The 16194-nt window shown below is 43.9% G+C and overlaps 1 protein-coding gene across 1 annotated transcript in view; it reads right to left on the minus strand.

Moving 5' to 3' along the window:
- USH2A (usherin) overlaps window positions 1–16194 on the minus strand; it is a gene marked incomplete at its 5' end in the record, with an annotated part of 567922 nt that overhangs the window by 365101 nt on the left and 186627 nt on the right. Inside the window, one exon of the mRNA XM_025209559.1 lies at window positions 13767–13952. Coding sequence (XP_025065344.1) covers window positions 13767–13952 — 186 coding nt within the window. The remainder of the gene's footprint in view (window positions 1–13766; window positions 13953–16194) is intronic.

Below are 16194 nucleotides of genomic sequence, written 5' to 3' on the forward strand. Positions count from 1 at the left end.
AGGGGCTCTATGGAACTGGACCAGCTCCCCACCCTCTCCCTGCTGGTACAGCCCGGCTCCACAGACCCCTGCCAGCCTGCATCCTGCTCTGGGCCCCGCAGTTGCTGGACCTGTGACATTGGTCCCAAGACATTGGGACATTGATCCCAAGATGGTGACCAGGGGGCGGGGCACCTGCTACCCATGCGGCCCTCGACAGCTTGCCAAAACTGGGTCAGCGGCCCACTGCCTGAAATAATTGCCCATTCCTACCCTAATACATGTATACAGTAGCAATGAACTGTAAACAAGACTCATTTAGATCTAAAAATCATACAAGTTGGAATCCTCCTAATATTCTAGAATATACATTAAATTTTAGAATGTACAGTAAAAAAACCCATATGCATGCATGAGCACTCACACACACAGTCTGCTGAAGGAGAACACAGAACACAGCTCTAAGCCAACTTTATTCATCCCCAGAGTTTGGGATCAGTGAAAGCCAAAACATCCCTGGAGGGAGGGAGAGAGGGGAAGAAAATAAAAACATGTATACATCCTATCAGCCACTACACAGTTTGAGGTTCATGTAGAGCATTACATGCTTTTCATGTTCCTAACTATGCTTGCAACACAACTTTTCTCCACTGTTTTCTCCAATTCTTCCCCTGTACTCAACGGTTAGGGTAGGGAGCAAGGTGTAAAACCAACTACTGACAGCCCCAAAGGATTTCTTTACATTAGGGAGTATTTCTACCTCTGCTACCTCCATAAATAGGCTTTGTAGCACATGACAGAGCAGCCCAAAGATTGGGCTTCAAATTTAATCCATGGCATAAGTCCCACTGATTTCTACGGGAGAAATTGTGAGGGCCATACAAAACCATAATTATGATTTTCTCATATGCTATATAATTCTGAGAAGCTACTTGTTCATTTCTAAATGATACCCTCTACATCCTGGGTGTAACACTCATCCAGCCCTGTGAGCTAATTGAGGGATGCAGGGCCGGTCTCTAGGCCAGACTGGGCCACATTCAGCACATGCCCTAAAATGGCCCCATGTGCCACTTGCAGCATGCATGCTGGCTCCAGCCCCATGCACTGCATGCAGCATATGCTGGCACAGGCCTGACATGTAGGCTGGGTTTGGGCCATGTGCTACACACACCACATGGGATGGGTCCAGGGCATGAACTGCATGCACATATGATGCCCAGAGCACATGCTGTCTGAGGCACCTGGAGATCAGCTTTGCATGCTGAATTCAGCATGTAGGGGCAGTCTGTGGGCCTAGCCCAGCCCCAGAACCAGAATGCAGAGCCAGTCTGGATAGGGGCTACATGCAGCACATGCCCTGGTCTGGCTATAGGCCCACACACCACATGCATGCCACACTAGTCTGGCCCCACATTCAGCACACACCTGCCCCAGCCTCATGCAGTGTGTCAGGCAGTTTGGGGTACATGGTGCCCATGCCAACCCAGTTTTGCATGCTGGATTCAGCATGTGTGGCCAATCTATAGACCCAAACTGAACCAGACCTGTTTCCACTGTTCAGGTTTAGTCTGGTATGGACCCTACATGCAGCAGACACCCATGCCCAGTCCTACATTTCTTGTACAGCACATGCCCTGTATCAGGGCCGGCCCGTCCTATCCTAGGGAACCTGTGACCACAGGGGGCCCCACAGTCAAGGGCTCCCCTGCACCCATGAATATTCCAAATGAGTAGCAAGGGGGGTAGGCAGTTGTCACCACTTTGCATTGCTGCTGCCTCCAACACCAGCTTCACATCTGCCCAGTCGCCACCCCCCCCCCCCCCACAAAGCCGCCACGCATCCCCCCCAATGATGCCAACACTGGCTTCTTCAGCCGCCCACCAAGTCACACTTTGCCAATACCGACGCCGGCTTCTTTGGCTGCTTGGCACCCCCACCTTGCCAATACCACTGCCAGTTTCTTCACATCAGGGGGCCCCAAAACTATATCTTGCAGCCCCCCGCCAAATTGTGAGCTAGCCCTGACCCATATGCTGTGTGCAGTGCATGCAGTAGCTCCAGCTCACACATCATGTGAAGTGTGCACCACATGGGCTCTGCTCACAACATATAATGTGTGGCACCAGGGCCAGCACATGATGCTTGCACTATAGGATAGCCACTGATGCATCCCCAGAATACAGGGCATCCCCTTGTTGAGGGTGGGGAGGACCACCGCCCCCCACTTGGGCAATCAGCAGTAAGGAGTGGGGCCACCACAAAAAGGCCACCTCCATCCCCCCCTGGCTGGTTTGAAACCATGCTTCTCCTGGCTGTGCACTGCCCTATCTCCAGGCACAGCCAACAGAATCACAAGGACAAATGATTGACACATATTTCCACCAGTGAACTGAAAAACAAGACTTTTTGCAGCCCGTTCATTTAGAAATGAACAGGGGACAAAGGGTTTAAAAACAGGATGGTCCAGTATAAAAATGGACCAACAGCCACCCTAATGCAGTGTGCAGGGCCAGTCTGCTGCACTGCTGGCCAAGTGACAGGGTTCAGGCTATATCTTTGACACCCCTGCTCTACATAATATCATTTGTATTTTTACCCTTATTACTATGGGCAGCATTTATGTAGTTTATGTTCTGTGAAAAAGATTCAGACGAAAGATTATTTCTAAAAGGCAAGGCTAAAGAGAGTGTTGACTTCAGGATGATATAAATATATATATGAATGTGATTAATCAAGAGAGAGAGAGTACCAACTTCAGAAACAAAAATCTGTTCTGGAGAGTATGAATTTAAAACAAAGTTCCATGATTAATAATTATAAAAATGTACTATCAGATTCTAACATTATGCAAATGCAAGAAATAGTTTAAGCATGTAAGGCTTCATTCTCTGCTGATTTACATCTGGTGAACTTATTTACATCTGTATAAAAGGGGTTTAAAATATTTCCATTCAGATGTCCACTATGCTTTAAAAAAGAAGGACTTATGCAATCTTGCCTTCCATTTTGAGTTAGGCCTTTTGGGTTCTCTTCCTAGCTTTGCCACAACGTGATCTTGAGCAAGTCATTGATTGCATTCATAGTAGCAAATGTTGCTTGCTGGTTAGCTCCTTTGACCCAATATTTTAGCCCTATAGCGATTAAAGCTTCTGCTGTTTTCCTTACTAGTAATAGGTAACTGGTAAATAGAACAAGATCTTGAATCTCTGTCTCAATGACAGAAGTGTAGTAAAGCTGCCCCATTCATTCAAAGTTAGGGTGATTTAGCTAACTTGCATTGCTATAGTATCATGTAGAAATAACAGCTAGATCTTAACAACTCCTAAACAGTGGCTCCCCTACCCCCTTTGAAGTGGCTAAAATGTACATTTGTCCATACCCAGAGTAGCTATAATTAACACTGCTTTCTCTTGTCACCTTTGCTTAGATGCTCTCAATATTACAGAAAATAGGAAGCCCAAAAGCCTCGAACAAACCAACTGTGCGACCATGGCTCTTCCTTTTCACCTGGGTCTTTACATTCTCTTTGAGAAGAGATTGTATTTCATATTCTGAATTTCTGTGGCAGGCAGTGAAATGCAGATAGAGAGACACTTCTTTCTGTAGGAGCCAGCAGTGGCTTGTTACACCAGCCAGTCCACCTCTAGAAATAGCTTATCTTTAAAGCAGGGGACTTGAACTAATGCCATATTTTACTATACCCCCTTTTTGTGCAGCTGTGATGACTTTGCATGCTCCTCTATTTGTTCTGACCACAGCAGTAATGTAATTGGCCATCCCAAAATGATGATCAGCATAATAGACTGTGGACTCAGCACATTTGTAGTCTAAATGTTGTCAAGGAATCACAGCAAAAGAGTTTTAAAGAGGGATATGAAAAAGAACAATGAAATATTTACACAGAGTTTTTTCCATACCGGCCCTTGTGCTTGGCAAGGAGAGAAAAAAATGAAGAAACTGTTTGCTGGCAATTTTAACAAGTGTGTAAAGAAGCACTGTGAGATGATAAGAGGCAGCAGTCAATTTTTAATATTGAGAAAAAATGATAGGTAGGGTGAAGATAGGCCGTGGAGGGCTTTGAAAGTGAAAGTAAAAAGATAACGTTGATGTGATAAGAAAAAGGCAGGCAGAAATGGGATGTTGAACATTGATGGCACTGAAGACTAGTCCAGACCACAGGAGTGTAAGAACTGGACCTAGCATTCAAGTTCCATTATGGAGAGGTAAAAATCTTCACTACAGAGAGATCCCCTACATGAACAAAGAGAGATGAAGATGAATGAGGACATCAAAATGGAGTCTTAGGTTTTTTCCAGAAGTCCAAAACCACTTCATTACTTGGGTCTCTCAAATGATGCGAGCTTTAGAAGAATGACAAATAAGTTATCCTGGCTAACTGAAGATGCTGTTTGTCATATACCTGCAGTCACTGAGGTAGCAGAGACTGTGAAGGCTAAACCAAGACCAATGAGGTGCTAGAGAGTAACAGGTGCAAAGCTGAAATTTCCACACCCAGCTGCAAAAGCTGGGGCTGCTTCATTAAGCTTCACTATTTCCTACTGAAACTTAGATTAAACTGATTTGGAAAGAGCTGTTTTCAGACTTCAGGAGGTTTGGAAGGCCTTGCAATGACTCTTCAATTATTTTTCCAGACAATATTAATAAGAGTGATATTAGTGAGAGCTGAAAGAAGTTGTTCATCAAGATGAGTGACTGCATCTATGCCCTTAAATGTTACAGAGCTGAGCAAAACTGGAAAACGTGCATAACAACAGGATAGTACATGGAAAGTGAGGCATACAATGCTTAAGAGGGCTTCAAGTCTTCAGGAGAAAGTTGGGGTTTTGAAGCTACGTTGGCTCCAGGAAGCAAGGCCAAATCTATGCCACCTCCTTCCTGCCATTCAGGAAATAAGCCCAGACTCTTCACACTTACTCCATGTAGCCAACTATGACAACAAGGCAATGTACAGGGTCTTCATAAAGTCCTCGTGCACTTTTAAACTTGAATAACTTAGGTTGTAGGTGTAATAGAAACAATCTGTAAATGGCATTTAAAAGCATTTGAAGTTTTAGGACAACTAGAGTACACAATGCTAGACTTCAGCATAACCACCATCCATCATGATACAGTGCTCAATCCGATCTTCCAAGTCCTTGAAAACATTTCCCACTTGCACTTGAGTTACTGCACTAATTGCATTGGTGATCCTAGCCCTAAGTTCCACCAAAGAACGTGGTTTCGACAAGTAAACTACACTTTTAACATGTCCCCATAAAAAGAAGTCCAACAGCGACAGGTCAGGTAAATGAGGTGGCCAAGCAATTGGTCCCCCTCTGCCTATCCACTTCTCTGGGAAAGCATCATTTAGGAACTGTCGTACATTCAGAGCATACTGGCACAGAGCTCCATCTTATTTAAGAATAAATTCATTCTAGCATTGTGTACTCTAGTTGTCCTACAACTTTAATAAATTTGCTTTTAAATGCTGTTTACAGATTGTTTCTATCATACCTACAACGTAAGTTATTCAAATTTAAAAGTGCACTAGGACTTTATAAAGACCCTGTACATTAAGCCTGTGCAAAATGGCTATTATTCATTTTGGATTTGGATATGGCTGATTCGGGGGACAGTGATTCGAATCACTATCCTGAATCGATTCAGCCAAATCTGATTCAGAGATTTGGCTGCTGCCGACTCTCCAAATCTCCAAATCACCAAGGCCAGGTGCATCCCCTGCCCACTCTCCCAGCCCAGCAATGGCTGCCCTGCCCACCCCAGTTCCGGCCCTTTAAGAAAAGAAAAACTGAGAAAAACCCCAGACTAACTGTTCATGCCCAGTGGGGGATAATCCCCGATGCTCCCCACTGCCCCACACCATGTGGGGGGCTCTCCACAAGCCCCACAAAGCCCCGAGGCTGCTGCAGGAGTAGTGAGTCATGGGGCTTTTCTTGGGGGGGGTTCTTAAAGGGCCGGAGCTGGGGTGGGTGGGGCAGCTGTGGGATAGCGGGCAGAGGTTGGGGGAGCTGAGGGAGCAGGCAGGGGATGGGGCCTGCCAGGGTTCCCCCAATGGTCCCCTCCCCCCACTCCAGCCCCCTCTCCCTCACCTGCTAGTTACCAGCTCTGAGTCTGGCTGCAGCTCCCTGCTGTAGCCACCCGGGACTGTCCAAATCATCAAAGCTCTCTGAGTCTTTTCCAAAGATTCAGAGAGAATCTAATTGATTCACACCTTTTAATTGATCCCCCAATTCAATTCGGATTCAAAGATTCGGCCACCGAATTGGGCCAAATCTCCTCCGAATCGAATCACCACCTGAAGCTTCACACAGCCCTACTGTATATAGCTTAGAGGGGTCCCAGGCCCACACCCTGTTCTAGCTCTCAGGTGCTGTGTCTCAGAAAAGCCTGAAAGTAGTGCAAAGGCAAGTAATCAGGACCATGGGAAGATCCAGGATTTACTGAAGGGAGCATGGCACACCACCCTGAAAATCATAGAGAGTGGGGCTGAGCCCCTGGGTTGGTGCAGGTGCATGAAGGGAGAGGAGGACCTGTCCCTCTGCCCCAGTCTCCCTGACTCCAACTGACACTGCTGCCACTATCCCTGGCTGACCTGGGTGCATGAGCAGTCCAGAGCTGCGTGGGACAGCTCTGTGGGGAGTCAAGCATGGCCAGGAGCAGCAGCAGTGGTATACAGGTTCCTACCTCCAGCCCCTGACCCCTGCCTGTCTCTCCTCCCCACCACTGGAAGGAGAAACCTACGCTCTGCCACCATTGTCTCCAACTCTCCATACAATCATTCTCTGCAGCACCCCTGGGCTTCCTCATGTCTGTGTCAACCAGGGGTAGGAACACCAGCATACCTCCTTCTAGCCTCTGCTCCCAGACAGCGGAAGATACCTTTTGTCTCTTGCCAACCCTGGCACCCAGCACAGCCACAGTCCATGCAGACTCTCTTGCACCCAGATCAGCTTAGGGCAGCAGTAGCAGGGGAATGTACCTGCACTGCTGTCCCCCTGCCATGGTTCCATCCCTGCTCAGGACTCCACTAAGGCATATATGCTGCCTTATTACCAACTTGTACCTAGATTTTCAACACGGGCAAACAAGATTCTTTTGAAGGTGCCACAGTGCCATGTCCCTGTGAAAGGAGATAAGCACTTGATCCTTCCTTCACTTGGTGCCAGCAGACAAACAGCTCCCATGGCTGCTGCTCCAGAGGCTGCTCCTGCTACTTCTCCATGCTTCCAGACAGACCCTGCTCTGGCAGCTGCTGTTATGCTCCGAGAAGTTTGTCCTGCTGTGAGAGGGTGGGAGATGTGGGACTAGGCTTTTCAGCCCAGCTCATCCCCTTGTTCCTCCCATTCTCCCGGTGCTGGAGGGAAGGGTTACAGGAGGAGGTGGCTCTGGTCCCAGGGTGTTAATGTCCGTAGGAGCAGCCCTGGCAGCAGGGGCTGCAGCAGTCTCTTCAGGAATAGGGGTATCCCCTTTCTACCACACACGTTATATTTATATTTATTATGTGCAAGTCCAAAATATCCCAGGGCAAAGGCAGCCCTCAGGAACCACTATCACACAAAGATAGCTGAAAACTTTTGGCAACCCATTCTATTCCTCAGCTACACTGATCTGAGCTCCAGCACAGTGGAGGCTCTAGCCAGGATCATCAGAGGGCATGTAAATAAAATCACTTGTCAAATATCAGGGGGGGCGTTTCTTTAATTTTCATTAAAATAATGTCAGTGAAGAGGTCTCCAGAAGCAACTACACAGCTAATTTTTAGGAATAACAGAACATTTATTTACACTCTGATTTGGCAAGTCAAATTTGGGGGTCATGTGGACACTGGAGAAGATAACAGTGCTGTCATGTGTTCAGCTACAAGAGTATTTATAAAACAAAATCTCCAGCAACTTACTTCCTCCAATATTTTGCATTTGTACAGGGAGCCTATACTGTGAGAATGACTTCTGTTTCCACTATAATATTCAGCAAGGTAATAACTGGTTTTAGAAAGTAACAACATTGAAGTGAAGAGCAATAATTCTCAACAGCACTGCCATGGCATTCCATGAGATGCTCTTAGAAGTGCTGCAGTGTACATGTAGGTAAACACTGTAATCAGTTTGTTTGTTTTTTAATGGAGTACGGCTAAATTCAGGACAGTCATGCAGGGGAACCTTGCATCTAAAAAGTTGAGAACCACCTGCCTACAGCACTACAGCAACAAGAGCAATTGGGCAGAGATTCTCTCTTTCTTATTTCCCAAGCTTAGCGGGGAGGTAGCACAGCCACGGCATGTGACAGAGGTAAGAGGCAACTGCATACTGAACAGCCACTGTAACTGTGTTCCAGCAAGTTGACCTCTAAGAAGAGGGATTTCAGATAAGTCAAGAAGTAAGGACTTCCAGTACTTCAGACCTAAATATACACTTAAGTCAGATTGTCTGATGAGCAACTATTATATTTTTTAAACTTAGTGGTTAAACCTAGCTACACACTTGGCCTCTCTTTAACATCACTTCTAATGGCAATAATTCTGTTGGCAGAGACAGTTTTGAGCCCAGAATATTCTTTTGAAACATACACGGCCCCTTCTCTTGAAGTAGCAAAAATGGCTCCAGAGGCAATGCCAAATGGGGCCTTAAACATTTAATTGCTTTTACTACAGAATCTGTACTACAGAACCCTGCAATTCAACACAGTATTGCAATATCTCTTCAATCAGAAGTTTAAATCATCAGATCATCTGTCTGCCTTGAAAAACAACCTGGAGCTGATCAGTCTCAAGTTAGTGTTTTTCAATGAATGAGGTGTGCTACTCCCTGCACTCTTTTTCCTGACAGATCAGTTTTCCAGCATATAGAATGGAGTATAGGGGTCTTGTTACACAGTATGCTTTGAGCTGCACCAGTGTTGATCAGCTTAGTGCTAGCTTGGAGTTTGGAGCAGTCACACCCGGCAGCACCCAGTTTCACAGCTGTAACTTGCCACTAGAGGCTTATAAGCAGGGAGGTCCCTTCCAGCCCTACTTCTCCATGATTCTTCTCTGCTCCCCAGGACTTGGCAGGAGAGAGCATAGGGTCCAACAGTGGTAGCCTGTCCAGGCTTGGCACTGGTGAGGGAAGGTGCCCTGGGCCACGGAGCCTGGACTGGGGGGCTAGAGGCTGGGGGAAATAAAAAAGCTGAGGCTCCAGCCCCTGGGCTGCTCCACTAAGCAACCAGAGGTGTAAGGGCCCCCAGAACAGGAGGGTGATGGAGGGGCCACTGCATCCTGGGATACTGGAGAACTTCAGTTTGAGTGGCATATCTGTGGGGAGTGGCCACATGTTAATAGAACAGGAGTTGGGTTGTGCATATCAGAGATAATCCTGCCCTGGACTGGCATCATGGAGTGGCATCATAGTGCCTAACTGCATGGAAACATGTTAAAGCTGCAAACTCCTCTAAACATGCCCTTCATTTTATGTCTATGCTGATAGTATTACATGTTATGAAAAAAGGGAAAAAGTCCTCCTATGTCTGGCTGACACATTAGGCTTAAGGCCCCCTCTACATTGAAGTGAAGGGGTTTCACTTCAACGTAGAGAGGGTCTTCAATTAACTGGTTAACTGCACACTTACCTTAAGACCAGTGACATGTACAAAGTAGCGATCATGCCATAAAAAGCTCCAACCAAGTATAAAATTAGACTTCAAAAATGTGTACTAACTTTATAGCTAGTTGTTATCCAGCTTGAATTAGGATGAGTAGCAGGGTCTCCCCTGTGGCAGGCCAGCAGGGAGAAGTGCATCATGCCCACACACAGCTGTCAGCTCTGGCTTCACGTACCCACAAGCCTGGGATATTGTGGCAGCCATGATCCCACAGCGCCAGGGCTACATGGGGTGCCCCCATGACTGGAAGCCAATCAACTGAGGGGTTTCCAGCCATGGCAACTTCCCCCTTGCTGCCTCCACACTGGCTCCCCCTGCACTGCCAATAAGGTATGATGGGATCTAATTCATGGTCTACACAGTCATGCTTCCTGCCATACCACACACATGTGGATCACACATTAGATCTCATTGTGCCTTTGCCTTCCTGTGTAGAGTGGGTCTAAGACTCACCAGTTTCTGTAGCTAGCAATACACAAGGGAGTGAGATAGCTATCATCATATTCAGCTGCCTTTGACTCTCCACCCTAAGAGACCAGGTACTCACTTACCATTGGTTCACCCAGGTGTGTCATTCAGCATGAATTTGGAGCTATACTTGCATTTGTGCCTTTGGAGTCTTAGAAAAATGTTTTAACTGAGCTAGCTCTTAACATTGTGTGCTATACTGCTGATAAAATAGATCAATATTTTCAATAAAAACAGGATCCTGTAAAAGTTTAACATCCCCCTCTAGTGTTGTGAACCTCAGTAAAAATTACTGTCCACCCCATGAGAAACAAAAAAGCAAAACTGATCTGGACAGGAGGGAAAACAATAAATTTAGTCTCACTGTCCATGGTAAATGATATGCAAAAAAAACCCCAACAAACAGTGAATATAAATTGGTGGGAATTAATTAGATTTTGAAACTGTACATTTTAACAATCTGGTCAGCAACAACATTATTTCACTCTGAAGTTTTATGCTGTTATAGTCTCTTTAAGATTACATATATTTATTTATTCATTCAGTTAAACATTAAAAAAGAAAAATTTTGCAACTGAAGGGAACCTACCATGCCAGGAGCATGTGCAGTTGTGCTTCAGTGGAACCTGCACTTATGGCTAGTTGCTATCTGAGGTCACCTATGTTAACAGCCAGAAAAGTCACAGTCCCTGGGAGACTTTGTATCTCCTCCATATTAACTCACACATTAGAAGGTGGCCACCTGTCTAACACATTTCCAGCTACCTGCAGACCTGCCCAGCTGTGTAAGTTGTATTGCAATCAACCTGCTAAAGCAGCCAGAAGGAAAAACAACTGCAAGATTAGGGATTTTAAAAGTCCAAAAAAAAAAAAGGCCCTGACATAGCTCAGTTATGTTCTAGGCATATGGCCTTTCAGTGGGGCAGTACAGAGAGACACCACTCAAGTGAAATAATGGGAGGAGCTGTACTTCACTATGCCACACTGTGTACTGGAACACCCCTCACTCTCCCATTGAGGGGAATAGAAATCAGAAACCTACATTCCCTTCACCTCATCACAGGTGTCAAACATCTATCGGTCTAAACTACTTTATATGGAATCTGAGCCCTTCACAGTCTATATTGTATTTATCACAACACTCATATCATCTTACTCTATTTTAACATAAGGAACTGAGAGGTACAGGGACAGTTAATGATGTACTGAAGCTCATGCAAGTAGTCTGCGGCAAAGCAAGGAATTGAGTTTATGCCTGAGTCCTAGGACAGCACCCTGACCAGTTTACTATGCTTCTTTCCATACTCAGAAGACTGTAAACACTCCCTGAGCTCAGCCCCTTTACTGGGGTGTCCTTTTACCTTAACTCCCCTCTGAACTACCATTAATGCCAAGTTAATCCTGGCAGGAACATTTTTGTTAAGACTTGAGAGTAAAACCACATTATTAGTGCATTAGGGACAGTTGTATGAATGGTATTTTTTTCTTTTGTAATCAGCAGTTACTTACTATAGAGGACAAAAGAAGTGAAAGTAGAATTCCTTTCTTAATAGCTTCTCATAGATGCATTTCATAGGAGCAAAGGATCTATACAGAGATCTTTATACTATGATCATTTTTTTTTAAATTCCCTATGTTGTTGAGCATTTCCCATGGAATACAAAGTCATTCCTATTTCCTTCTACATCCTACAGGTCATAATAGTTTTTCCCTGTCCATCATAAGGTAAGTCTCTTTTATATCTGGCACACAATTAAAGTGGCATGAGGACAACAAATCAACCCATGTTATTTTTAGTGCTGGTCAAATTATTCCCTGTGCATAGATTATCTAACTTATCTAGCTCTTTTTAAACATTTTGAATAATTTATGAGTGTACCTTGATTTCTGCTGATAGATTTGATATTACTTTATACCTTGAACAAACACATTTCTGCCAATAGTGTTATAAAATCAATAATGAATAAGCCACAATGATTATCAACCTACCACTCATAACTAACCACAGGAGCTTAGCTTAGACAAGTTTAATATGCACACGTTGTCTCTGACAGACATACATAACAGCAAACACACTACACAAAACATACATATTTATACATACACATTGAGCACATATTGGGCTTGAGAAAAGCAGCAATAATATACTGCCCAAGGGTTAAGATGCTTCCTGAGATTATGCTATAATGCCCACAGCACAGCCAAACCAAGCTTTCAGCTTTGAGCATTATGTGTCTCATTTTTTTAAAACTGTGATGAATTATATAATTAACTTTGGGGAATGTATAAACAAATCCCATTGGTTACATTTTGGTATCATGAAAATTTATTTTTTTACCATTGCCTGCCTGTGCCATCATAGGCCATATCATGTTCTCATGACACTGCCAGCAAAGGAATAGGTTCACACAAGAAGCTACAACTTTGAAACCAAGCACAAGGAAGAAAATCTAGCAGCCCAACCCTGGTCTTGGTAGGGGTTTGTAAGAGATGGTTTGTGGAGCCGAGAACATGAAGCTGGGAGGTAGGGAGTTAATGGGATGGGAGCAGGTAATGAAATGGGAAGTGGAAAGGAAATGAGGGTGGAGAAAGGATGAGGAAATGAGGGAACGCAGTCACTCAAGGATAAAAGAAAAAGAAGTAAAAACGAAGAAAAAGGAAAAGCAATAAAGAGGAAGTAAATAAGGAAGGTTGCATGTTTTAATAAATTGGGATTTGCAATTGTGGGGTACTGGCTGTGTATCCAGGGCTAGCTGAGAGGTGGGAGCAGTGAGGGAAGGCAATTTTGGGGGAGCTACTGCCCCTCTCCTGGGAAGAAAGCCACAGCTCATGGAGACCTGATATGGCCTCCCTACTTTGTTCCTCTCCACCCTCACTAGACCCCATTCCTGGACCCATCTGTGCCCTCTAACCTGGCTAGCTGGCATGTGCTATGCAGGCTGTTTAGACATGATTGCACCCCTGGGGGTGGGAAGGTTGCAGACTGGGGGCAGCAGGGGGAGTTGGCTTGGTGCCAGAACCACCCCTTGGGCAATATAGTTCAAAGGGTGGAAAGTTTGTCCACACAGAAGAGGAGGGTGGGAGAGGGGACACTAGATACTAGGATGGTGGAGGACTGAAATTTGGGCAGTTCATCTAAGGGGAGTGGCCACACATTAATGGAAAGCAAGTTAAATAACTTGCCCTGGAGTGGTGTAACTTTAAGCCACCTAATGTGTGCTTAAACTTAGTTTCAGGTGTTAATGTGTGGACCATCCAGGGGTTAAGAGCTCTGGGAACCACCTTAAATTAATATGTAACAGGGCTTTCAGTGGCAACAAAATGAGAAAAAATGGATTTATGTAAACTACCTTTCAGCTTTCAGGGCTATAATACAATTCTATTGCCCTTGAAGTTAATCAGTGAGTTTACACACACACACACACACACACACACACACACACACACACACAGAGTCTTACCCACACATAGTGTGTAGGTAATGGTGTACATGTGTAAATACTTTATAAACAAACACTATACACCCTCAGCCAAACACCCTCCATAGGCTGTTTACACACATGGATAGATATAACACCAATATTTTTTTCCAGGTTGGCATAAGGTATAAACATTTTTTTTTTACTTTATGTACCTTAAAACTAATAGTAACATTTACCTGTGAGCCTACTAGTGTCTGCAAACTCAGCTCTGATGATGGGTACATTGGGACCATCCTCTTCATATGCTTTCAGAATGTACTTCTCAATTACACCTCTGACCCCCGCAGGTTTGTCCCAGGTCACCTCAATGCTGTAACCATTTATGCTGTGAACTCTTGAGGGAGTTGGCACATTTTGTGGGACTGTGGAAGGATAAAATAGAAAATAGAGAAAATGGCAGTTCTGAGAAGACTATTGCCCCTATTCTTCACTTTTAATGGCTGCAGTAAATCAGACTCAGCCATTAGCATAAATACAATTTATTAGAGTTGTAACTTTTCAGCTTTGATTTAATATGACTGCACATCTTGAGCCATTCAGTTTAAGCTATATTTCAAAACCATCAAAACTCCATCTACATAACATTCTTACTTGTCTAGTTCAGATTTTCCAAAAACATTTAACATTTCAAGTGTGTTTAAACATCACTCATAAAAAGAAGAGGTGGATTGTTTGCACCTAACAAGTTCAGGCAATATAATAATGTAACTGAACAAAGCAAAATAATTAGACTTGTTTTAGACAGGGGTTTTACAATTTTATCTCTTGGTTAAATTGGTCACAAAATAACACAAATGTGATCATGATGTCATTACATATAATTTGATATCTAAAATTCAAGCATTTCAAACTATTTGAAGTATTTGTCAATAAATTAGCAACTCCATAAAAAGCATCTGAAGGAAAACTGTGCTTTCCACAGCCTTTCACAGAAGCCTTTGGTTTTGATCACTTCAGATGATAAAAAGGGAATAAAAAGAAAATGAAGATGTTTAAAAGAATTGGAAAGCCACAATCTTATACACATAGAGCCCCTAATAAAAAAAATCATCCCATTTTCCCATAACCTTTAACTATTTATTAGATATTGCTATACCAAGTAAAGGTCTAGCCAGTAACAACTTCATCACAGATGACTGCACAAGGGATGCAGAGGAAAGGCCCAAGGAACACTATGGCAGGATGATGGATGATGAGTTTGCTGTAAATGCATGTGGACTCCTGAGCCCTGTTGATGAAGATCACTTCGGTTTCCCTTGTATCAAATATCACTTCTTTTTTTTAACTTTATTATTTGGACTCATTAAATAAATGCAGCCCTTTGTGAAGGGAGAGGCACTAGAATGCTAAGTGTAAAACTGTTCGAGTAAGTACGGTTCCTGTGAAAAGTAAAAATGTAATACTCCAGGAATGCTTCAGGTTACTACAGTAATATATTGATTTTATTAGTTCTGAAATGTAGCACAGGGCAAGGTAAGATACTATATAGCAGATGGTCTTCTCATAAGGGACACAACAAAACTGACTCAAAAATAATTAAATAGTGCAATTATTCTCCAACCCTTGGGAGTATGTAGCTGCTCAGTGTTGTGGTCAGATTGTAAATATAAATTTATAGTATAACTTACTGTGGTCAGATAATTAGTATAAAAATATGGCTATATTTGCTGTCTTGTGGATGGCAGATAAACTGGTGACAATAAGTGGTATAAGCAATATATTTGCAAGTCAGATATGTATTCTTGTGGACACGATCAAAGTGGTTTTGCAATAACAAAGTTTTTCTTTTCTTTCTTTTCTTTTTTTTAAAGAAGAAAGTCATAGTGTAATTGGGGAGATCCTAGGGAAAAAGGCTTCTTGAATAAATATCTTGCATCCAAAGAATTCTCTCTATGACTGGAATGGTATTTGGATTCAATACATAGTGCCAGTCGTAGATGGACAAACTACTTCACAGTGAGCACATCTATACCAGACGTTTACTCTAGAGTTGCCTAATTAGCTTTGCAGTAAATGTCTCATGTCTAGACATGCAGTGCTCTTTGGTTGGGGGGAACTAAAAAACTCCAGCAAAGGGTAGTACTTGTAAATACAGGTGGTATCCTGCTGCAAAGTTTTTTACTCCACAGCAACATGTGTAGGCTGCCAGGGCTGGCTGGGGCATGAAGGTGCTTCAGTGTGGGAGCTGCCTGCCAGCTAGTCCTGCACTGGAGCTCCCTCATACGCCAGCCAGTCCCTCTGCAGCACATTGAGCCAGGTTAGAGCAGCCCCAGACTAGCAGGCTACCCCTCCAGGCCTCCTGCCAGCCAGGGCTGCTTCAACCTGGCTCACCTGCTGCAGTCCCAGGTGCATATTCAAACAGTGCGCCCAGGAGCAATAAATTAATTGTGATATACACTGGAGTTTATTGCTTTGACTTATTTGCACATGTACATGTGCGCACTGTGAAGTATTTTCAGAAAGTCACTTGCACAGCAAGATACAAAAAACACAGAACATAGAAGATAAGGTACTCTAAACTGTCTTTGCAAAACAGTAAAAAGTTAATTTTCTGGATGGACAAATATGTGTGAAGAGAAATATGCAACCACATACTACATTCCA

The sequence above is a fragment of the Alligator sinensis genome, unplaced genomic scaffold, assembly GCF_000455745.1.
Source record: "Alligator sinensis unplaced genomic scaffold, ASM45574v1 scaffold842_1, whole genome shotgun sequence".
NCBI classification, from domain to species: domain Eukaryota; kingdom Metazoa; phylum Chordata; order Crocodylia; family Alligatoridae; genus Alligator; species Alligator sinensis.